The sequence below is a fragment of the Colossoma macropomum genome, unplaced genomic scaffold, assembly GCF_904425465.1.
Source record: "Colossoma macropomum unplaced genomic scaffold, Colossoma_macropomum, whole genome shotgun sequence".
Lineage (NCBI taxonomy): Eukaryota > Metazoa > Chordata > Actinopteri > Characiformes > Serrasalmidae > Colossoma > Colossoma macropomum.
The window spans coordinates 23,244,770-23,270,088 of NW_023494802.1; the positions used below are offsets into that span (position 1 = coordinate 23,244,770).

Below are 25,319 nucleotides of genomic sequence, written 5' to 3' on the forward strand. Positions count from 1 at the left end.
CAACAGGTAAAACTACATACCTATAGTACTGTGCAAAAGTTAGAGACCACCTTGACATTTATTTCATTTCCAGAAAAAACAGCCATTAAGTACAGATTAATTTTTCAGCATCAGGAAATAAGCAGAAAACATTTATTTAACAGAAAATTAAACAGCAGCCTCAACAGCTAAATATAATAATATTTTTTCAGTATTTAATGTGTCCACCCTTTCTCTTCATTACAGCTTCCATTCTTTTCAGGAGACATGTTTTCAGATTTTTTTGAAAGAAATCTGCCAGGATGTTTTCCACATTTCCAAAGTTCAGTCTTAGAAGTTGGTTCCACTTTCTGTTTCTCATAGAGTTGAAGTTTGAGCTCCGGGGTGGATAGTACATTGTTTTGAGAACACCAGCAACCTCTTTATTTGGTAAGTACATCTTGATCTTCTCAGAAGTGTGCATGGGGTCGTTATCTTGCTGTTTAATTTGCTTTGACTTTCTTCTTCCTGTCCTTCCTGTCCTCAGACATATCTACTTTAGTTACTTTAGACGCACATAAAAGATATAATGATATTTTAAAGTTATTTAAGATGTGTAAGCTGTGTGTGTAAATGTTTTTTTTTTGAAGTGTTTTTTACTGTAATTACATTAAAGAGATATGTAATTCAATTTTAACTAGTAAAAATATAATTTTCACTAGTTAAAATTCAATTACAGGTTTCAATATTTCTTATTCTTTCTAGTCAGAATGATATTTTATGATTTTACTTTTTTTTCATTTTAGTTTCATTTTAGTTTCAGTTTTTTCAGTTTTCAGTTTTTTTTCAGTTTTTAAGTGATCATTATCTGATGATGTCAGTGACAATAACGTGGCGAAAGGGAGGGATCAACTTGCTTTTTTTGGTGTAGCTCCATACCACTGCTTCGAAGAAAGTGAAAGAGCATTATTCTTTCAGCATTTGATAGGCCTTCAATATGTGCATCTTGAATGATTGTGGAACATCCTCAGCCCAGATCAGAATGCAGAAGACCTTGGATACCAATTCTTCCATCTTCTCAGGTAAAAGCACCAGCAGACTATGTAAAACCAGTGCGCTTAGGGTAGAAGTATGTAGAGTATATGAGTATGAGGTCTTCATAGGTTCAAATTCTGTTTAGATTGCAATCTTGTAGTGATGGTAGCATATTCATCTTCCACACTGTGATGTTTTTTTCCGAGTGAAGCACACTTTGAGGAAGCTAGTTGAACTTTTTTGGTCAGTGATAAGTGGCGCTGGGGTGGTTGGAGTAGGACGTGAACAGTAATGTTATTATTGATATTATTTTACCCTACCAGCAGGTGCCCAATGTCGTAGCCAAAAATCAAAAGATGTTTTAGAGGCACACAAAACTCTTGTGATAGGAGATTACAGGAAAACAAGAACTGAGTCTTTGAACTGATATGATATAATAAATTATGTTTAATATGACCAGGCATAAGAGTGGAAGTGGACTCTTAGTGTAGCAAATAAAATAGGCAGCGCTGGCTGAAGGGATGAGCTGCGGTTCAAAACAGTTGGTCTAAAGTGCTTGGCTAAACTAAATGGTTATCAGTGCTGTTTGCATACTAATGCACACAAATTAGCTCAAATGTTTCTAGTTTTTTCTCCAGGTTTTAGCCTCCTGCCCACATAAACACAGAGCTTTAGGTCACTAAATTATGTATTAATATATATTTGCCGTTTTACGTGTGATGAGCTGCTTTAGGTCTCCATATCTGACATAGTTGATGATCTGTAATATCATTATTGCATTACATAATTATGGACTATCTTGGACTTGGATATGTTGTTTGTTTATTGTTTTTGCATCTTTCAGAATAGACATAATGGACCAAGTAATCGATTATGAAAATAGTCGTTAGCTGCTGCCCTACAAAGTATGTAAAAATATTTTATTCAGTCAAATGCAGAATGTTGACTCCTTTGACTGTTTTTGCAGTGTCATTTGTGCATGACTGTGTGTCACGTTGAACTCAAATCTCTTCCGCTTCATAAAAGAGGGGCATGCTCTTTTGCTAGTTTGCAAGTTTATTTTCCTTTGAGAGCTGCATAATGAAAAACCAGCATTATAACTGAAAGGACTGAGTCGGACACTTTTCACACTTTGTCCTGGCCTTGAAGTTAACAGAGTGCAACTGCTCAGATATGTCACAGACCCTGAGACAACACCCCCTCACGCTTGACGTGCCATCATACACATTCAGCCACACACTGGAACATATTGTGACACCACAGCATAATTCTGTTTCCCCGAGTCAAGTTTGAATAAAGCTGCATTATGGGCACAAACCTCTTGTGAGAACAATATTAACACAGCAGTCTCATGGTCATAACATGGGGTCATCAAAACAGGAAACAGTTATGTTTGTGTATGTCTGTGGGAGAGAGACAGTGCAAACATGTTCGTGAACAAAATGAACAGCATGAAAAGCATGGAAACTACAGTAGTGTTTCTTTTGAAATTTGCAATTTCTTCATGATACAGCCTTATATCTGGTTCTGTTACTATGATAAATGCACTTATATTACTCTCCAAAGTAACCCAACACTGACACCAGATTAACTCTCTAGCACTTCTCCTGGTACTCCACTTGATTATAGAAATATAAAAGAAATATGCCAGTATTTGCACCTGTAACTGTATTATTTGTACTATATGTACTACATCATAAGTGACCACAGAAAATTATTTTCCTGTATCTACAAAAGAACAGAAAACTCTCTGACTCATAATAAACTTCTGAGTGACCAGTGGCGTTTCTGTTTTTGTTTGTTATAAAGAGAACACTTTATTAGGCATCAACCACAGTACTGATATAGCTCATTGCATATATTATTCAATGTGTTTTATATTCAGTGGCAGAAATGCTAAAATATCTAAAAACAAGGCTAATAATTTAAGACCTACTTATTCCAGACATGCAGACTTGTGCACAGTGAAAAGGTGACAGATACAGAAGCCAGCCTTGCATTGGGGGTTCGGAGGCTTGGTCCATCAGGTGAAAATTTTAGTGATATTTAGTGTGAGAATTAAACATTCTGGTGTATTCTGAAATCAAAGTAAAGGTGCACAGTAGGTGATGAGGAATCATTTAGTTGATTGAGTTCAGCAGCAGTGAAGATACATATCAAAGATGCCTTAACTTTTGCCTTAACCTCAACAATTATCATAGAGTAAAAATTTGAAGACAGTCTGGACAGTCTACATAAAGCAATGTGTTCTACATCGATTTCAAACAAAAACGAAGTAGTAGCTGCTTGTCTTGGTTGAAAACAATGATAATGTAGTCTACAAATATTAACATTTTGGCACCACCATTTTAAAGCGATCACATAAAAATGAAACCAACTCATGTGTCTCTTGTGTCTAAATTACTATAACATCACTGACACCCTACAACGCAGATCTTCAGTCAGTCACTAAACATATATCCACCATATATCCATTACTATTGTGAGATTGTCACAGCAGATTATTTTTGGTAAGCTGTTTAAATAAGGATCTCTTATTCCATCCAAAAGACAACGAAAAAGGTCAGAACTAAGCAGCAAAGATAACTCCCTCTTCAGTGTATTCATCAGTTACAGCACTGCTTCAGAACATGAGAGTTTATCATAATAGCTTCGTCATCTTTGTAGCTTCAAGGACCGCTGCAACACTGCAATGGTTAGTCACAGGCCCACCCAATCAAACAGGGACCGAATGCATTTCTTACCAATAGCCATAAAATTCCATGCCACAGTAAACACAACCCACTCTGATTAAACCCACTCCCCAACGCAGAGTAACACAAACACATACCACGTAACTTTAACTGATGGACAACAACATAAACAATATTATTGTCCCTTTCTACATTGAGTGTGTACCTCCCATGAGCCTCTTCGCCTTCACATGGCCCTCTGCATGGCCACGTCTCCCAAGCTTCTCACAGCCACATGCAGCCAGTAGCGGAATGCTACAGTGTTCTATTGATTTAGTACAAATTCTCCTTGGAGCAACATGGATGATATTTAGTGTATTTTTTCTGTATATTTGTTAATAGGACCAAAGTAAAGTCTTTTAGGTCTTTTTAAGGTCTTTTAGTTTATCCAGCACATAAGGTCAAAAGTCCTCTGTGACATGAGAAAGGCAAAACAGTACACACATACCCTGTCACTCCTCCAGTGTTCTGGGTCCCTGGCCTGCTGATCGCCAGCTCCTCCCTGCACGTCAGCCTCATTGCTCACACATATGCCTCTTCATGGACTCATGACCCGCCACACATTTATAGCCTTGCTTCTCTCGGTGCCCTTTGTGAAATATCTCTAGTAGAATGTCTAAGCCTTATTAACTGTTTATCTGCCTTTTGTGTATTGACTTACAGCTTCTTTGTTTAGTTGAGTTTGGCCAAATTTTACCTTTTTGCCCATTCACTTAGCTCTGAGAATGGATCTGCATTATCCCATTTGTCTGAATTTTTTATTTCATGTCATGCTCCAGTGGTCTCATCTAGATAATCTTCAGTAGAGAAGCTCTTTGTAAGTAGCAAATTATTAACAACAATGCATTTAAAGATTTGCAGACTCCAGACTTGCTTGATTAACCCCTTAAATCTGAGGTTTAATCTTATGATTTATTGTTCAATATTTGTAAAATACTATGAAACTGATGTGTAGTTTCTTTGTAAATTAAGTAGGTATGAGCATGAGGAACTGGGTGTGGGCCCCTGTATTCCATTGAATTGGTTCAAAGTCAGAGTTGAAAACACATTTCAGCATTTGAACTAACCTGGACAGCGTGACCAGTCCATCCACACCTACATAGAAAGGAATATTACAGTAGGGTTTCACTGCATAAACCCCTCAGCAGAAAGACAAATGCACATATAGACTAAAATCATTTTGCTTTGAAAAACCTTATGCATAACTTACATTTTTTTTTTTTAAATAAATGATAGAACATTCCATTTTGTCACTACCAATACACTAATAGCACCTCCAAAACTTTACTAAATGTTTCTCGGGAGTTAAAATTTTAGCTATTTTGGAGCATGACTTAAAACGCTAGCCAGTACAAGACTAGCAAACACAACACTGAACAGTTGTACAGAAAAACTCATAACATATTTTATTAAGACACAAAAAAGTACACCTAACTGCAGAAAATGAGTTTCACCTATGGACTAAAACTCTTTGTGTTTCAGTAGTGACATGAAACCTAGGACAGCATTTTTATGCAATTTTTTTATTTAATAATTAAATTCATGATAAATTTAAAAGAAATCTAAGGTCTTTATTATAATTATTTCAAGTTGAAATTTAGCGTTTGAGATCATATGTTATGATACATTTACATTTACATTTACATCATTTAGCAGACGCTCTTATCCAGAGCGACTTACAAAAAGTGCTTTGTCTATCCAGAGAAAGAATCTTTGCTAGCTACCAATAGGTTAGAGAGAAAGACAGTCCTAAACTTAGATACTGCTAGAATCAGAAGGTCATTGACACCTAGTGAAAAGGGACAGAGTTAAACACAGAACAGTGCAATACAATACAATACATAAGTGCTGTACAATACCACATGATAAATATGACCACATGATTTTCTCAGCCACTCAGCAGTTCTTCCTCATCTTGATCTCCCTCCTTGATAAAATGTATATTCATGATAAACATTTTGACAGGCCTATGAATCTACGCAACTGGCATAGTGTTAGTTATCGACTGCCACTGTAACCCATGTAACCAGACTGACTGCCAGTGTAACTAGTTACAGCATATTTCAGAGTGATGATATGCTTAAAAATTTCATATATAAGTCCATATATATGAATTTTCTTCTTGGCAAATGTGGCTGTGTAATTTGACCAGCCAACAGACAAACTCTGTCCTAAAAAGAGCAGAAAGTAAAGTTTTTGCATGCCAAAGAAAAAAATTTTCAAACAAAAATATAGAAACGCAGTCAAGAATTTACGCACTGCCACATTAAGGACATAAAACAAATATTACCACTTCATACACCTTGTAACTTCTCCTTGTAATATGCATACCGTCCATTCCACTGTGATATTTTACAGCACATGGAGTTTAGCACAGGGAATATGGCAAGCTGTGATTTTGATAGCTTGTAGTAATGCTTTATTTGAAGGGCTACAAACAAAGACGGTATATCTTAAACGATATTAATCTTGCTGCAGCTAAAGGAAATGGCTTAAGCTGCTGCTCCTTAAGGGGTAGTTTAGTGTCAAGTCAAATTTGCACATTTTCCCCTACCCTAAATGTAGTTCATTAGACAAGATATGTTTGGTGTCCAAAGTTTGCTTCTTTAGTTTTGCTACTAGGCCAATGAAAGCTTATAGACAGGGGTGCTAAGAGTACTTACAGCCCAAAACAAACAAACAAAACTAAAGCCTGAGTCCTGAGACTGATTTTAGTATGCTGTGCTACTGCACATTTACACATCTTTTGAGTATAGAGTGAGAGGGCCCTGCTTTACAAAAGTACTGTTACAGGAAAAAATGTACTCAAGTACTGTAATGAAAATAAATATACTATATATATGTTATTTTTCACTATTGCTTATAGCCATTTATAAACCTGTTACAATCTCCACTTTTCACAACTCAACCTCCACGCTGAGGAACCAGCCAATAACTTACCAGCTAATTTGTGAAAAATGTTCCAAAACCATGCATTTGCCTCAAACTGTGATGAGTATGAGTTGTCAAATAATCTCGAATAGACTTGTTTATGTGGTTTCCATTGTATAACATACTACTATTCCCATCCTTAAACTAAAGTAGAGCAGGTTCTTTTTGAAGATTGTTCTATATAGCACCAAAAAGGGTTCTTCTATTGTTACAAGCTTGACATTGAAACAATAGAAGATCCCTTTTTGGTGCTATATTTTCAAAAAGCTTCTATATAGAACTATATATAGCATATTCTCCATCAATCTGAAGAATGCTTTCACAATGCAAAGAAACCCTTTAATCATGCAAAGTGTTCTTTGAGATTTCATGGTTCTATATAGAACCATTTTCTTTACTGGGAAAAACCCTTGAACAATCATTTGTAAGTGTGTAGGATTAAAATCTGATGGTTTTGCTTTTTTAATGGCAATTGGCTTAATAGTTACCATTAGAAACAACTAGTCCTGTAGGACACCTTTATATCCCATTAGGAAACCATCAGATGCATCTGATCAGTCCCAGAACACCTGTTAAACCACTAGAATCCTTTACACTGTGATATCAACCCATCAAGAAAACACAGAATACCATTAGTGACTATTGGAACCAACAGAAACTTTTAATGTTTTCTATGACTTTTTCAGCAGGGAAGCATCCTGTGTGCATTGAGCACCAAGTTAAATTTGACAATTTGACAGCCATGCACTGCAATTGCGCCATTTTTGGCACGTGCAGCCTTGCGCCACTTACAGTGCTTCAAGTATAAACCTAGGGTCTGGCTATTGGGCTGTGGGTCTTTTTTCTGTAGCCTCAGGTCTCTTTTTATTGCCAAAATATTTAATATGAATTATGGGCTCATACAAACATGGAATATTTTGTGGTGAGCGTATCCCTGCCGGAGCTGCTATACTTAGTGACTTCTGAGACCTTTTTACTTAGTGACAAACCTGTTGAGGGGAAAGCAAGAAATATAAATCCTTTATAGGACTATTGTAATTTATTCCCATGCATGCTACTCAGAGTAACGTTAACTCCAATTTCAGTCAGCAGCTCCTCTGGCAGCAGTATCTTACTCATTCTCCTAGCACCATGTGCACACACTCATGAGTGAGCTAATATGGATACAGGGAACAGCAGCAATGATTATGTGTGGGCTGGTGCTGAAATCTATTGAACCACTATAGTTTGACCATTTTCTTTCCTGAGTGTTCCACAGTTTATCATAGCTTCACTCACCATGGTAGGCTACTGTTCGATTTTCTGACACTATTTACTAAGTACTTTTAATTTTTGGACAAAGATAATCCAAGTAAACAGAAAATCTTGTTTTTAAACGATGATTTCATTGATTGAAGGAAAAATGCTGTTCAGCCCTACCTGGCCCCATGTGAAAAAGTAATTGCTGTTTAGCCACTAAATCAACCATTTAACCAAATGCGGTTGACTATTGGGTTCAATTTTATGAGTCATACCCAGGCATGATTACTGCCAGACCTGCTGAATCTAAACATCACTTAAATAGAACTTGTCTGGCAAAGTGAGGCAGGCTAGAAGGCTTCAAAAAGCAAACACATGATGCCATGTTCTAAAGAGATTCAAATACAGATGTGAAACAAAGTCATTGAAATGCACCAGTCTGAAAAGGGTTATAAAGCCATTGCCGAGTCTCTGGGACTCCAGTGAACCACAGTGAGAGCCATTATCAACAAATAGAGAAAACTTAGAACAGTTGTGAACCTTCGCAGGAGTGGCTAGCCTACCAACATTTCACCAAAAGTGCATCAACGACTCATCCAGGAGGACAGAAAAAGAGACCAGACAAACATCTAAAAAATTGCAGGTCTCACTTGTCTCAGTTAAGATCTGTGTACATAATTCCACAATAAGAAAGACAATGGGCAAAAATGGCATTCATGGGAGAGCTGCAAGGTGCAACCCACTGTTGACCAAAAAGAACACAAGGGCTTGTCTCGCATTTGCCAAAAACATCTAGATGACCCCTAAGACTTTTGGGATAATCATGCTACAGTTGCTTTCAGTGGGACAGCTTTCATTTTCTCAAACAAAAACTGTCAGCATCTGTGTTCGATCACTGGAGCTGGTGGTTGTGTAAAACGTGGTGCTACAGACCCTGACGACCCAGCACGCCCCCTGCTGGTATGTGTGCGTGTTTAGCTTTTTGCCTAGTTTAATCAGAAACCAGTTTATTGTTAGCAAGCTGTTTCAACATTTCCAGCTAACATGGCATATCTAGCGTTTTGTTTATAGTTTTTTAACCTATCCATTGATTTATCACTCTGAGGACATTAGCTTACGTTATTGTACTCTGATAGCTATGAACACATTGTTCCAGCATTTATAGCCTTTATGTAGTTTGGACTCCTACATTGTTGTGTGTTTGGTGTTCTCAAACCATGCTGGACACATCCTCAAATTTCAGACTTGCCAACTATGACAAAGATGAAGTGACACACCTTTCTGTGGTGAGCTGAAGTGAAACAAAAGCCAGTATTTCTGAGGTTAATAACTGTCCATAAGGCAATAGTGGAACTTGTTTTACCCAACGTTTACACACTTCCATTTCTAGTGAAAGGGCCTATTGCAGTGTTTTTGGTGCCCCACCTTTGTACCAATGAGACGGGCTGCGTTAAAACAGCAGGCCATGTTCCACCAAAAATCTGTGTCTGAACTGCAAGGAATCCACCCACGGCTGGGTCTCCATTCAAACGTTTCACAAATGTTATGCGCATTTATGAAATTTCAGCAGAATGTGTATTAAGATGTGTGTAAAGAAACTTTAGATGTAGGCTACCATGATAGGCCCTTTTCATAAGAAACGGAAGTGTGTAAATGCTGGGTAAAAGTAGTTCCGCTATTGCCTTACAGACAGTTATTAACCTCAGAAATATAGGCGTCCTTATCACTTCAGCTCACCACAGAAAGGTGTTTCATTTCATATTTGTCATAGTTGGCAAAATTTAAGGATGTGTCCAGCATGGTTTGAGAACACCAAACACACAACAACCTAGGAGTCCAAACTACACGTCAGCACGTCTTCAGCGTGATAAGTTGGTGAAACAACCATCTACTCCTTGCCGAGCACCATATGAAAAAAAGTCAATCACTTCTCACTCACGACTTAATATGTCATCTTTTTCATCAATCTTCTTCGCATTTTGGCTTTAGTGATATTCTCGATATTCTTTTCCACCTCCTAGCGAAAAACTCTGTTTGCGATATTTGGGTGTTTTTGAATTTCTGGCTTTTTCCATTCTTTGCTTTTTTTTTTGCACATTTTCTAAATTTGCAAAACAATTTGTGGAAAATGTTCAACTTGAAGTTGTGCAGAAAAGCTCCACTCATGTCACTTTTCACAAGGTACCAATAAAGAGGGGGGACAGTTTTACTAACATTTAGGATGAAAAAAAAAACAACTAAATATTAATTCTCTGGCATATGTACCATTCTCTACTTTACTGTCACTTTGGTTTACAAAAAAAAACTGAAAAATCCCATCAGCACTGCAGCCTAGTGAATATTTTACTTTAATGTAGAAATATTATCTTGTCTCTTTGCTATTTTTGCTGTTCAAAGTACTTGCTAATGTTGCTAATGGGTTGAGTTGGAAGAATTAAACCTGCTTGACCTTTTCTTCTCTAAAAAGTGCTAGATTCTTGAGTCTGTCCATTTAGTGTAAAGTGGTGTGTTGGATATGATGCTGTTTTGGGCAGACTACGCATGTGCTGTTGCCCAAGGGCGACCTCTAGTGAAAATGGCGCTAATTTGCCAGCATGTCTGTGAGAATTTCCATTCAGATTAGCATCAAGCTAAACACTGTTAATGTAACAGCGATTCTTCTACATTCTCTCATCTTAGATTCTTTGTACAAAGTATAGTGTTACTTGATAATATATATTGCAAAGTGAACTTAACAAATAAGTATATTTAATTTGTTTGCTTTACAGTGCTTCTTCTGAATAAACTTTCCTATCATTAAAATCATTTGGCCTCTTGTAATTCGGTGGACGAATCTGTTATCTATTTGCCAGGCTAACAGCCTTGAGCACTAACGTTACAGCACTTTAGCATGTTAATTCAACAGAGGCACATTTCCCCATTGAAGACAACAAAACTAAATTAAAATAAGACAGCTGAAATATACATAGACAAAGAAAAACAACAGAGCAAACTTAAAAAAACGAAACCTAATCATTATAAGCAAAAGAATATTATGGCAAGCATGAAAAAATGTTTGTGGTCCATACCAGTCTTACCTTTGATCACTCGATGCATTAAAGTAGCTTTAGACATTTACTTTGACATTTTACTTTTGATGCAGCCCATTTCAGCTTTTGTAGTAAAAGAGCATTATAAATATCTAATTAGAAGAAAAATAATGATGACGTTTTTTAGTTTTTTTGGCTTTGGATTGGTAGAAAATGACACAGCCTACTCTATGGGATAGAATCTCACTCTCAAAAATCCCCAATTACATCTTTTAACCCCAACTGGAGCTTCACTGATAAACTGAAGGCTTCAAGCAATGGCACTGTACGGTAGCTAAGCAGTGATAGGAGGGCTGAGAAAACAAGGTGGATCGTGAGTGTAATGATTTACGTAGCTTAGAGCATAATCATTTGACAAAATACAATGATAGCACTCACAGGAAACAAATTAAATGTCGTTATCTTAAAGAAATCAATTTAATAAATATTTTCTTAATTGGGTAGGCCTGTGATCAATCTAGGTTTGTGGCTATGCCCCTGAGCTGAGCGGTGTGGTCAGCCACAGGATGAGAGAGGATTTGAGCAGGTCAAGTGAATTTTTGGAAATGTGTTTATGGAAAGATTTTGGTAACTATTGAGGCCTAGTGTTGTTAGCAACGTTAGCCTTGTAGCTCTAGCACTAAGCTAAAAAGGCAAAATTTGGACACCAAAAGTGTTTTGGAGGGAATAGGAAACTGTAAATTTCATTTTTCAACTAAAAAGTACATGAAATCTAGCTGAGTATGTACCAAGTCACCCTCATCCGGAACCATACGTAAAGAGCAAAGGCCCCGTTCCAAAGGAAAATGACAAGTAAGCCAGTATACACCTACTAAAATTACAATAGAAATCTATATCTGAAGGTTTGCTGTCTCTGGCCTTTAAATTCATCACGCCAGTTGGATTTGGGCTGAATTCATAAAGGATGATTTGGTGTTGTGCTGCGAGAGGACGGATTGGGGTCGAGCTGATCCTCCTTTCTGCCAGCAAAACAGCGCACTATGCCCCAGACGGATTTGACAGCTGCTCACCATTGCAACGACGTGTCACGACTCCTCCCACTCACGTGACTACGTGACCGTGTGTTTTTGGCGTGGATTTGGTGAGGGAGAACGGTGAGGTACGCGCAATGGCAGTAGTTGAACACGGGGTGGGTGCGGAGAGAGTGATGCTCATAAGCGCTGATCTTCAACGGAGCGGAGAACAACGTCAAGAAAGAGAGAAAGAGACTATAAGAGTAAAAGTTCTGCGTGACGATGGGAAGGCAAGAGCGCGCTGAACGCGGGAAGAGCGTGAGCGATGCGTCTGCGCGCCACGAACCGCTCAGCCTCGCCTCAGGTGAGAGCGCGCATGCGACCGCTCTGGTGAAAATGAGCTCTGCTGCTGCTGTGAAGACACACCAACATAAACACAGCCTGAAGCGCCGATTTGAAGTGCTGGAGACTCTGGGCAAAGGCACATATGGGAAGGTGAAAAAAGCAGTGGAGAAACAAAGCGGAAAAACGGTGAGTGAAAAATCACCACACATAGCCCAGTCCTCAGCATGAGTTCATTATTGTCATCCTTCGACCCAGAGCTCCTTTTTTTTCTGTTTAAGTAGGGCTACCATTGTTGATTATATTAGCAATTATTTTGACCATTAATCGAGCAATTGCATGTGCTTTTCCAAAAGGCCAAAAATATTTCTTTTTAACAACAAAACATTAACAAACCTTTCGTAGCCATAGCAAACACGCCAAAATACTTAAGTATTAAATAAGTCTAAACAGGTAGGTAAACAAAAAGAAAATTAAAATATGTAAACTTCACTGTTTGGTAGAAATGCATGGAAATAAGTGTATCGGCTTTTCTTTCTTGCTGTAAGAGAGGCTAATGTGAGGGTCTAAAATATGCACAATTATCTTGCCAAGTGCCCAAGTGATCTTTACGAATTTGTAGAGAAGATACGATTTTTAAAACGAACTTAAATCAATCAATAGTGACAGCCCGGAATACAGAATAGGATGCTGCTGCCATTTATGAAATATATTTGTGCTGTTAATGCCAACCTGTTTCAGTTGCTACGAGTTTGTTTGGCCCATTCCTCTAGAAAGGTGTTTCTGTTATTCTCGGTTTCTGTAATTTGGTGTGAGAATGACAATAATGCAGACACATACTTCTGATGTTCTGAAGTGCAGTCTTAAGTCATAACATCCCATTCAAAGGCTGTCATGTGTTTCCTCTCAGGTTACACAGGAGCCACAGTTTGGGAAAACATTCATTTAAGATCATTAAATGGATAAGCTGCATGTTTTTGAGGTTTAATCGTTTCCTTTGCTGAGTCATGAAGGGTATGTTTTTGACTGTTGCAGAATGTATACAACTTATGAAGTCTTACAGTTTCTTCAAATTGTCACTGAGCAAACACTGAATTCATGCAGAGCTCAGTCATTTAGTGTGTGAGAAAGGATTGATTGTGTCCTTTTGTGTGTCTTTAATGTACCATCTGTTGTTTATCAGGATTCATCACTTTGATCACTCAATCTGTCGATTACTCAAAACAAAACAGACCCCCCTCCTGATGTCTCTCCTTTTACTGTCTAGAAAACAAATATGCTATTAATGGAGATAATCTTAGCAGGTAATCAGATTAGGGGGAACAGGTCAGTGCTCCCGCTGTCTGTCATCTTGAATGGGAGCAAGAGGTATTCCAGAAACCTGCATAGTGAGAATTCCTGCAGAGAAACACCGATATTACTGAGGGAGAGCTGGTGGGGGGAGGTGAAGGGGTGTCTGACTACAGATTAGGGCCAGAGTGGATTGGCAGTGTCATAGATGGAAATAACAGCATGGCTGTATAGAAAATGTGCCTGACAAGCTAGCTTGTTATTGACATGAATTCTGACATAGACATAGAGGACCACCAACCAATGAAAACATCTGTCTGACAAGTCTGATTTGCCTGCTTCATTTCGACACACCACGCTGACACGGTGGTGACGTGTTAGTGTGTGTTGTGCTGGTACGAGTGGATCAGACACAGTTCTGGACTGAGAATAGTCCACCAACCAAAAATATCGAGCCAATAGTCTCCTGTGACCATGGATGAAGGACTAGAGGATGACCAACACGAACTGTGCAGCAACAGATGAGCTATCGTCTCTGACTTTACATCTACAAGGTGGACCAGCAAGTTAGGAGTAGCACTGCTATGTCTGATCCACTCACACCAGCGCAACACACACTAACATGCCAACACATGTCAGAATCACTGGTTTGCTGAGAATAATCCACCATCCAAATCATGCCTGCTCTGTGGTGGCCCTGAGGGGGTCCTGACCATTGACTAACACGGTGAAAGGGAGCTAACAAAGCATGCAGAGAAATAGACGAACTGTGATTGTAGGAGAGCAAAGTGCTCACACAAGTAATTGGAGCTGATAAAATGGACAATGAGTGTAGATACAAGGAGGTGTTCCTAATGAAATGCTTGGTGAGTGTGTGTGTGTGTGTGTATATATATATATATATATATATATATATATATATATATATATATATATATATATATGTATGTATGTATGTATATCGTTAATGTCAGAAAAAAACAAGTTTGAATGGAAGTTAATGGAACTAGGTTTTTTAAGTAATTTTACAACTTTTGGTCCATTCATTGTGAAATTTTAGAAAGTTGTAAAGTGCAGCTTTTTTTCAAGTTCTGTGAAAAAAGTACAAAAATATATATAATACCATCCCAACAGTGAAGAATGGGGATGGAAGTATCATCTTGTAGGGATGCTTTTCCTCATCTTGTTGAATAATAGTATTTGTAGTTTCACCGTATTAATTTGCAACAACACATGTTGTCTGTCCATTGAAATAAATTCACTTTAAATAAAACAATGCTTAAATAGACTTCAAATATTTGGCCAAGGAAAAGTCAGCTTTGAATAGGAGCTCCTGTTAGATTATGTAGCCAACGCAAGACCCTCACAGTGAAGCAGTCAGATAGTCCTTCACGTGCCAGCTAGTTGAACAATACCCCTCAGATCAACTAACAGAGGGCTTAGTGCGCTGAGGCAAAGGACGAATGCCAGTCTTTTTTATCCCACCTACCATGCACACATATTCGCACAGCGGGGAGAGGATACTGTATGTAGGTCACAAAAACAACAAAGTATGTGGCTTGCGATCTGAGAAGTGACTAATTGGCTTCTTCAGCAGACTTGTTTGTCTGTGACTGTTTAAAATCCCGATCAGGAATTTATACAACTGGCAGGCAAGTTTTTCCAACTGGAACAACAGAGGCTTCCAAGCACCATTACTAGTAGATATCAAAATACACTTTTGTGTGCTGCCAGTAAACTAGAATAGTGCACTTAGCCAACTGTTTAGTGTCTTTGATTCATACCCAAATATAAAATACTGTGTTTATTTATATTGTTGTTCCTCCAGTCTGTGTGTGATTTTTAATGTGAACTGAGAACCCTTACTGAACTGAATGAAGTGAAATGATTGTTGCCTTGTTGGAATGTTAAGGATCATGTAGTGTGATTGTACCATGGTGTGGTGCAGACATTCATACACGTGTTGACAATAAGGGATGCACCAATATGCGAACTGTGAGATAATATCTGATGTTTTTCATGTATGTATCTGTCGATGCCAATGTACATACATAAACATTTATAAAATGTAGAAATTGGGACTACATCTACCTGGATTAGGGTTATGGAGATATAGCACCTAAATATTATGCTCCTCCAAAGTACAATAAATAATATTGGTTTGAAGTATTAGTAAAATGAAACACCTGTTTGACAGTCATATTTGTCAGTATTTTTAAAGCAGTTAACTGCTTAAATGGAAATGATTAGTGTTGGCATAGCCAACACAAGAGGCTTATAGGTGGCATTAAATACCACCTATAAGCCTCTTGTTCACAGCATGTTTTATATTGACCCATTCATTACTCATGTTACATTTATTTTATTGGTATCAGCCACTTTGCTGGATTGCTTTAGTTCTTTCAGTTGGAAAACTTAAGTGTCCCTTACACAGGTTAATTTTAGCTGTTTATAATGTTGACCTCATTTGGCTTGCCCTTGAAAGTGTTATTGGTCTTATTCTGTTTGGAAACACTTATGTTAAAATGTAGGGCAAGTTTGTTGTCAAACCTAACTTAGTTTCTGTTTTTATTTCGTTTTTGAGTATGGACCCTAACTGTGTGTGTGCTTGTAAGGCTTCCAGATGTAACAGCTGCATATGTGTGTGTTTCAGGTGGCCATTAAATCTATAAGGAAGGAGAGGCTCAGTGATGATCTGGACAGAGCTCACATCAAAAGAGAGATAGAAATCATATCCTCTCTGTCACACTCAAACATAATTCAGATCTATGAGGGTGAGACGCGCACACACAATTCATTAAACACTGTGCATTCTTACAGTTCTTCTTAAAGTTTGACCACCTCTGGTCAAAAATGCTTTGTTGATTTTCTAAGTAAAAATAAGTTAATATCCCTCAAGGAATAAACTTAAATATGATATGTGTAATTATATAAATATACAATTAGAATTCATTATTTAACAACATAACTTTTGCAGAGGCCTCGTTTGTTTTTCAGAAAATGTTCAGCTAATAAAAAGTAAAATTGTGCATTAAAATGTGCAGAAGTGTGTTCTCTGTAGAGGATGTGTACTTACTTTCACTTCAACAAAACATGTAATTTGACCAGGGATTTGCAATGTCTGACTCTGCCATATGCTATGCATTCATATACGCATGCATGGTATAGACACAATACTAGTATTGTGATTATATTACTATCAGAATTGAGCAGAACACTGTCTTAAATGTATTGAGTAACATATCCCAGTACAATACATACATTCAAAATACATTTAGAATACATATTGATAAGGCACATGGAAAAAATCAGCCATTGTTTATTTAATTCACACTGTTCCTTGCTTTTACTCGTTGGCAGCTTTCTTCATGTAATTCTTGTGTTAACGTGTTTCATAAAAAATTCACTTATTTAAATGAAGTTACAAAAATTCTCAATATTATGTTTGCTGTCATCGCCTGCTTCAGTCCACTGCAACTTCTATAATCCCACTGTCATCTCATAAACTAAGCAAACAATTTGCTATATTCCAATAACAAAGTCTTGCAAATTTGACTATAAACAAAGTGACTATGTTATTTTTTAGTGAAGGACATTTATGTAACTTGCCACGAAACTTATTCACAAGTCTGGTACAACACTAATGCTAAGCTTATCACTCATGAACATGTACACAATTGAGGCGACTGTTCAGTTCCATCGTGTCTTAAAAGAGTTTAGTAACGCTAAGTTAAATAACTGATCATCATGCTGATTTATCAACTCTACTCAGGCTTTAGCAGCAAGTTTAGTGATTGCAAAGAAGATGTTTATTGAGTACTTTTTTAGATTCTTTACATGCCATGCGCTAAATACAGGTGATCAATGTATGTGTTTTGAATATGTTGTCCAGTGTGTTAAAACAGCTCTAATTATTCAATAATGCGACATTGGCCTGCATTATTTTGGCCAAAACTATTTTTTTTATTACTTAGAAACCTTAATTCCTGAAAACAAGCACAGAAACACTTATTTAGAAATGTGATTGGTCAATGTGTTCCAAAAAAAACGGAATTGGTTAGAAAGCTCATTTGCATATTCCAGCCTCCTGTCACTGTTTTTTTTTTCATTTCATTCCTCCTATCTAAATTATTGGCTAAACTCTTAAAAGGACTTTTCACACTTCTGTTCCTTATTCTCAGGACTACATTACTTTCATATTAGTTTTATAGTACTTACTGAACAATTCATAGTACCAAATAGTGAGAGAGCCCGAATGGTGAAGCTGCAGTTTAAGGTGTTGAAGTTGAATCCATTTGCACTGTTCAGTGTTTGAGAGCAGAGAGAAGATAGTGATGGTGATGGAGTATGCAAGTGGAGGAGAGCTGTATGAATACATTCAGAAGAGGGGAAGGCTAACAGAGGAAGAGGCCAGACACTTCTTCAGCCAAATTACCTCCGCAGTGCTCTACTGCCACAAAGTAAGCATTTACATACACGTTAAGTCAAATGGTCTTTAATGTCATTCCTCAGAATGTACACATTGAAACAAAATGTTCTTCAGGCCCCACGATGCAACACACAACAGCAGCACATTACACAGCACTACACAGAGTGTAGATACATAACAGTGTGAAACAAGTGCAGAATATACAATAAATACACCAGACAATAAATATGCAGAACAATAAATACACATTACAATAAATACTAGATACTCCAACAAAACAATATATACAAATGGACATCATATATACACCGACCAGCCACTTCATTAAGTGTACCTGCTCGTTTCTACACTCACTGACCGTTTTATCAGTTCAACTTACAATATAAGATCTCTTTAATTTAGCTTTTAATTAAATTAAAAAAAAAAGTTAGGTGCTTTGCATGTTATAATATTGTACTAGAAAGTGTACAAGTAAATGTAAATTCAGAAAAAAAATTATATCTTTGTTAAAAAATACCATTAAAAGACTTCTGGGTGAACACCGGCCATTGCGTAGATTTGTTCAATTCCATCAGCAGCACATCAGATTTAATTTAATGAAGGACTGATTAGATAAACTAGTTATTGGGTGGTAAGTGTAAAATACTGGGCTGCCTTAAGGAGAGAAATAGTTAAGCTAACACACTCATGCATATAAAATCTGTTTAAAATTTAATACAATTTATTGTTTATTTGTTTATTATTGTTTAGTGTTTAAAAAACAAATAAACACTCTGCACAGATAAACAGCTTTACATATTATTTTGCCTAAGATGTTTAAGACTTTTGTACAGTACTGTATATATGGACTTCTAAGCACATAGCACATTTAAGTCGTGCTTAAAACAAACTGCGATATAAACATGAGAATTCTTACTGTAATTCACAAAAGCCAGTCATTACTCAGGTATTTGAACATTCCAATTACTTTCTTAAAACATGTTTTCAAATGTACAGTATTGAAATGTGGCAAATCCTCTAATCTTCATAATCTTGTTTTCAAACCTTTTGTGGATCAAAAGATTTCAGACTTCACATACTAACACAGTTCACATTTGGACTACTTGCAGCGTACAACAAAAAAAGACAAACTAACTTCTTAGAGAAAAAAAATAAAGGTTATTAAAAAACGTCTAATTTATGTGGAAAATAATCAATAGGGGAGAGTTGGTAAAGGCTCAGCTAGCCTGCTTTGCTATACTGATCTTTCTGTCTCTTCTTCAGAATGGTGTGGTTCATCGAGATCTTAAACTTGAGAACATTTTATTGGACCAGGACTTAAATGTCAAGGTAAATTGAAAACTACAGTAGACAGAACTATCTATTCAGTTGATGAACTATTCTTTATACTCAACTGTTGAAATTGAAATTGCATCAAAAGCCACAATTCAGTAATTCAGTAATATGCAACAAACAAACAAAACAATGGTAAAATAGTACTCAAGTACAGAAAGCTGTAATGATTAATTTTAAGTAATCAATTTCAATCCTTAACAAGTTTGTTTCGACCGTGAAACATGCAACTTGAGGCTGTTAAGCTTTAAGCTTGATGTCATGTATAAAGCAGTATACCTGTTTAATCCTTGTTAAACAAATAATTGAGTAATAAAACCTTAGATATTTAATTAATAGAAATCGAACAACAGCAAACCTTGTTTTTTTTTATTTTTGTAACATTTTTGCAATATTCAAGTAATTTAAATTTTTTCAGTGAAAAGACTTTTATTGGACATGGATTAGTGCAACCTTTGGTACATATTTTAAGAAGTGAGGACTTTTCTGTTTTGTTTTTCAATGGTAAAACACTAAATGCCTCTCAACCATTGCCTTTCTCTTAGCTTGCTGATTTTGGTTTGTCCAACCAATATCAGAGAGGCCATTTTCTGGAGACATTTTGTGGAAGCCCTCTCTATGCATCACCAGAGATCATCAATGGACTGCCATACCAAGGCCCAGAGGTGTGCTTATGTGCCTCTAATACCTCAGATTTTGGTACTGCTTAAAATTCTTTTGTTTGATTTAGCTTTTTTTTATTTGATTTTTGCCATTTGTTCATAAAGTTTCTAGATTCAAGCCTCAATTTTGAGCTTGGCCTTGTGATGGGGCATCACTGGGCACCTGTGCATACAGATGTGTATGTATGTGTAGGTATGCTGAGAATTGATACTCAGTTACTGAAGTTGACTAGGGATATAATTGAGTTTTTCGTGCAAAGGACATTTCAAGGCACCTTCTTTAAAACTGTTTATCTCTTCAATAAGTGTGTTGGTGCTTGTAAAAATCACAGTATGACATTAGTACAAATGCAAATTAACAGAAATCAGGAAAAGTAACACAAAGTTCTCATTTGCATAAAAGTAGTTGATATTTTGGGAGCCAGTTAAGAAAAAGTTTGGCTTCAGATGTCTCATGGAAGCCCCCAGCTATTGGTTGGATTTAATGAATTCCATCGCCAGCACGCTGGAAATAACATAATGAAGGGTTGATTAGCCAAGTAAAACTGGGCTGCCCTGAGGAGACTTTTGGAAATAGTTAAACAACACACTGAAAAAAATACAATTGCATGAACATTCTGTGTATTTATTCTAATATTTGTGTTTTTCTGAGCAAATTAAAATTATTGCTCAGATAAATAGCTTTTAATTGTACGTTTGCACAGTACTGCGTATAAAATCTTTCTGTATTTTTGTCTTTTTTTTCTCTTGGGACATGGAAATGACTCAGTCACTCTACACGGCCTTGTGAAAATTGCATCAATTTCAGCATTTTAGCCACTTGCTCCACAGGCCCCCCGTGCAAGCAGCACATGCACCGTCACTGAAAATCATACAAGACTAGTTAGGCATTCACACAACTGTGGCATACATGTTTTTGTTGTTCATGTTGTTCTGAACGTGTATATTGTAAGTTTATGTGCTTGTGTGTTATGCAGGTGGATTGCTGGGCTCTAGGTGTACTGCTCTATGCTCTAGTTTATGGTTTTATGCCTTTTGATGGATGCAATTACAGCAGCCTTAGAGAGCAGATCAGCCAAGGAAGATACAGGATGCCCAACACCCATTCAGGTACTGTACCATCACACCCAATCTCAGCAGTAAGTAGCCCTTATTCACCACAATTCCATATGAAAAATCAGTGTATGCAAATTTCACTTACAGTTTCATTATTAATAAGTGTCATCCTAGCCATATCTGCAGTCAAATTCATATCTGGTCAGGATGTCTATCTTATAACCTAAAAAAGTGTTGTGTTGTAATATCATCAAAATGATCAATATGACGGGGGATCCAAGGGGTGACATCCTTTCAGCCCAAAACAAAACAAAAAAAAAAAGTATTAACTCATTAAAAGACAAGAACCACTCTCCTCTTTGCATCCAGATTGGACAGATATGATCACTTAAGATGTCTATTATCACTTTTTTTTTATTTCCAACTGTATGTGAGACTTTCATATTACGGGATTTTAGGGCAGAGCATGTTTGCACCTACAGACGAGGCTATTATGTAGAACTGCGCTCTTTCACTTTTCAATGGTTATGCTGTGGGGCGTTTGGTACAGCATGCGGATGTTTGTGTTTTTCCTGTTTGAACTTTTTATGGCCAGCTTTAAAGCATAGTTTGGGCTGGAGATGATTGCAGGACATGGTAATCTTGCCTGCTGTGGGGAAGGCTAAAAATACAGTAGGATCTGTGGATTGTATTTAAAAAGAAAAAAGGCATGATAACCAGCTTTAACCAGTGAGAGATATTTTAAGTTAATGATGCTGAAAATCGGAGCTTACTCTTTGGGCATCATCTTACTACTTAAATGAATTGAAAGGTAAAACTAAAATAAAAAGGCAGCGCTGCCAAGTGCATTTCCAGAGTGAGAATTGCTAAGTTAACTACGTAATTTTTTTACAGCTCAACTACTGATTAGTATAAATATTGATACTAATAAAGTATTACTATAAATCAGTAGTAATCAGTAACACTAATAAAAATAGAAAATATCAATAATAATTTTGTAAATGAAAATCCTGGTACTCCAAACTTCATGTGGCCTTAGCTCAACAGTGCGTAGAGAGCTTCATGGAATGGGTTTCCATGGCCGAGCAGCTGCATCCAACCCTTACGTCTCCAAGCGCAATGCAAAGTGTCGAATGCAGTGGTGTAAAGCACACCGCCACTGGACTCTAGAGCAGTGGAGACATGTTCTCTGGAGTGATAAATCATTCTTCTCCATCTGGCAATCCGATGGACGAGTCTGGGTTTGGCGGTTGCCAGGAGAACAGCACTTATCTGACTGTATTGTGCCAAGTGTAAAGTTTGGTGGAGGGGGGGATTATGGTGTGGGGTTGTTTTTCAGGAGTTGAGCTCGGCCCCTTAGTTCCAGCGAAAGGAACTCTTAATGCTTCAGCATACCAATAGATTTTGGCTGGTATAGCTGCAAAGGGTGGGCCGACATCATATTAAACCCTATGGATTAAAAATGGGATGTCACTCAAGTTCATATGTGTGTGAAGGCAGACGAGCAAATACTTTTGGCAATATAGTGTACTTTGAAAATAACTGTTACCCTTTACATCGTATAAATGTTTCATGATGAATGGACTCAAAGAAATGGCCCAAAGTGATTTGGAAAAGTCTGGTTCCATTGACTTACTTTAAAAGTAAAGTATGTTTTTTCCTTCTCCTGTAATGTTATTATTTTGGAGGTTTTTATCCGACAACAGCGATATGTATTTACATGAACAATAGGTAAATAAACTTTTTTTCCCCATGCAGCAAAAGCAGATGCAGAGTCTTGTCCATGTTATTTGTCATTTGAATCTGTGCTCATTTTAATGCCCCTTTTATGATTAAGGGTCAGTATCTTCCAGATACTTGAGGATTTAGTAAAGATACTGTACTGTTTTCCTACAGATGCTTATACTTTGATTGGCTGGATGCTGACTGTCAATGTAGAGGAGAGAGCCACTGTGGAGGATGTTGCCAATCACAGGTGGCTTAACCGAATCTGCACAGTCACTGTGAACGACTGTGGCCACAATGGTTTTACTACATCTGACCTTTCAACTTTGCATACCAATATCTGTCACAGCTTTCCCCCAGTAGTGGTGGAAGATCGAACACGAGGCAGTACAGTGCCCAGAAAGAGCCGTAAGCAGAGGCAATCAATTCAGCACCTTGACTCCACCAACTATCATCAATCTACACTTCTGTCTTTGCATCTAACATCTTCCTCACACAGCCAACTGGCCAAACTACCAAAGAAGGGCATTTTAAAGAAACTATATAAGTGGGCTGAATACAAGTCCTCACTAGAACATTCAGACATAGGACAGAAAGACACTGGAGGTAGTCAAGTCATCTGCCAAGATAAGGAGAGTAGCAGTAAAGAGACAGACAATGACAAGAAGAGGAAGGGTATTCTTAAACGAAATAGCATCTCCTCAAGTCTAGACCTGCCTTCAAATACAATGCCAAACCATGAACCAGCTCCAACACGGTCAAACGACAATATCCATGACAACAGCTGCTTAAGTAATTATTATAAGGGGAGAGATTTGGAGATAGAGATTACACTATGGAAGACATGACTGGTTACATACTTTAAAAGAACTATATATACCTCCAGTAATGGGCAAATTCATTTGTCTACCCAAAGTCTTTAATTTTAGAAACTGTTAAATAGTTAAGCTGCCACACAATATGGTAACACAGCATATGGAACCTCAAACAGCAGACCTTTTTCAGTCTGCATATATGATAGTGCTACTACTTGTAAATTAACACTCCATGAAGTCTTGATGTGCGTAATATGGATCCCCATTTCCAAACAACCCCTTTGCTTAGCGTGCCACCAGCCAACGCTTTCAAAAAGGAAAAAAAGAAATGTTTCAAATCCCGTAAGGTTTGAATAGGGCTGGAATAAAATCACTGCTCTATTTGTAGTCCTTTTTTGCCACAATACCTTTCATAAGTATGGAATTACTTGCCATATTAATAATTTCTGTTATTTAATATGCAATAATAACTCTACACTGAGGACTTAAATGTTATTTGGCAGAAGGTATTTTTAGGTGTTTTATTCAGTGTATTAGGAATTCAGTAAACAGACAAGTTAGACAATATACTCATTATCTAATTCTGTTAATTTTTGGTAAGGTTTTCTGCCTTGATGTTTGATCTCCTCTGTTGAAATACGATAAATTCTAGAATAATTTTATTATAACTTAATTCTTGACATTGCACAGCTTTCTAAGTAATTTTAGAATTTTCTATGGCTATGCTGCACTAAAATTTCATAATTTTTATTTATAGCTTCCTAAAGTCCTACTGATTATTTTAAACATCTGAACGGTAGTATATGTGTGTGACCATATAAATTACCATCAGTGTGTAGCTCTTAATTAAATAATAAATTTAAATCAGTTAACAAAACAGCTAATGAATATTAATTTTAGAATATGAATTAGTATTTTTGAAAGACTTTGTTTTAAATTTTATATTAAAATATTATGTCTCAAGAAACTTTAAAAGACTAAGGTTTCTGTCCATTCAGTCACCTTGACTAAGGAATAGTGCCAAGCTAATAGATGTAAACCTTGCTGCCTTGAACATGTGATAGAGAGAATGTGTGAAACACTGGTTTTACCACCACCATATGACATACATCACTGAGCTTGTAAATAATGTACAGGCCTGTTGAACCAGAATCTTACTGAGAAACCAACACACCTGGAGAATTAACCTTCCTAAGCTAATGTGTGTGTATACTAATCGGCTCTCCTCTGAGATCAAGATAAACTTATTGGCATTAGAGGAAGAAGTTAAAGCAACCATGGGCCTTTTAATCCTGAGTGTACTGGAAAATAACAGGGACTTTGTTCAGTGCTGCAGTTATATACATTTTATTTTCATGTTAGAGCTATTAGCATGACGTGGAAATTTGTGTTGGGGAGGTTAATGTAGGGGGTCCACGATAAACCCTTCCTTTGTTCCTAAGCTTTGTTGCTACCTCACGTGAGGTGTAAAGTCTCTTTTTAGACAAGAGGCCAGACTCTCTCCTCTCTGAGGCTGATTAGTGAGAAACAGTAGCGTTAGCATTAGCGAAATCCCAGCTAAGCTGAGATGTTTGGTCTTGTGTGGCCCATTAATCTGCTCAGAATTGTTTCTTTTTGAGTACATGAATGAGTATTTGTGTTTCCAAGTCATTAATTAAAAATTTAAGAACTGCACCAGCAGTTTCCAACAGGATTTTTGCCTTTTTATTTCAAGCAGGAAAAAGACTGAGA

At 37.1% G+C, this 25,319-nt stretch overlaps 1 protein-coding gene across 1 annotated transcript; it reads left to right on the plus strand.

The window, feature by feature from the left end:
* Nucleotides 1-12,062: 12,062 nt before the first annotated feature.
* Nucleotides 12,063-23,621, plus strand: LOC118822367 (NUAK family SNF1-like kinase 1). Its single transcript, XM_036591382.1, has 7 exons — nucleotides 12,063-12,468; nucleotides 16,223-16,343; nucleotides 17,878-18,029; nucleotides 19,262-19,327; nucleotides 19,876-19,995; nucleotides 20,970-21,102; nucleotides 22,945-23,621. Exons 1-7 carry the CDS (start codon nucleotides 12,220-12,222, stop codon nucleotides 23,619-23,621), a joined length of 1,518 nt encoding a protein of 505 aa, XP_036447275.1. The 5' UTR covers nucleotides 12,063-12,219.
* Nucleotides 23,622-25,319: the final 1,698 nt, after the last annotated feature.

Coding starts and splice junctions, on each gene's coding strand:
- LOC118822367 (XM_036591382.1), top strand. CDS start 12,220: ATGGGAAGGCAAGAGCGCGCTGAACGCGGGAAGAGCGTGAGCGATGCG. Junction 12,469..16,222: donor AGAAACAAAGCGGAAAAACG/GTGAGTGAAAAA, acceptor TGTGTGTTTCAG/GTGGCCATTAAATCTATAAG. Junction 19,996..20,969: donor TGCCATACCAAGGCCCAGAG/GTGTGCTTATGT, acceptor TGTGTTATGCAG/GTGGATTGCTGGGCTCTAGG.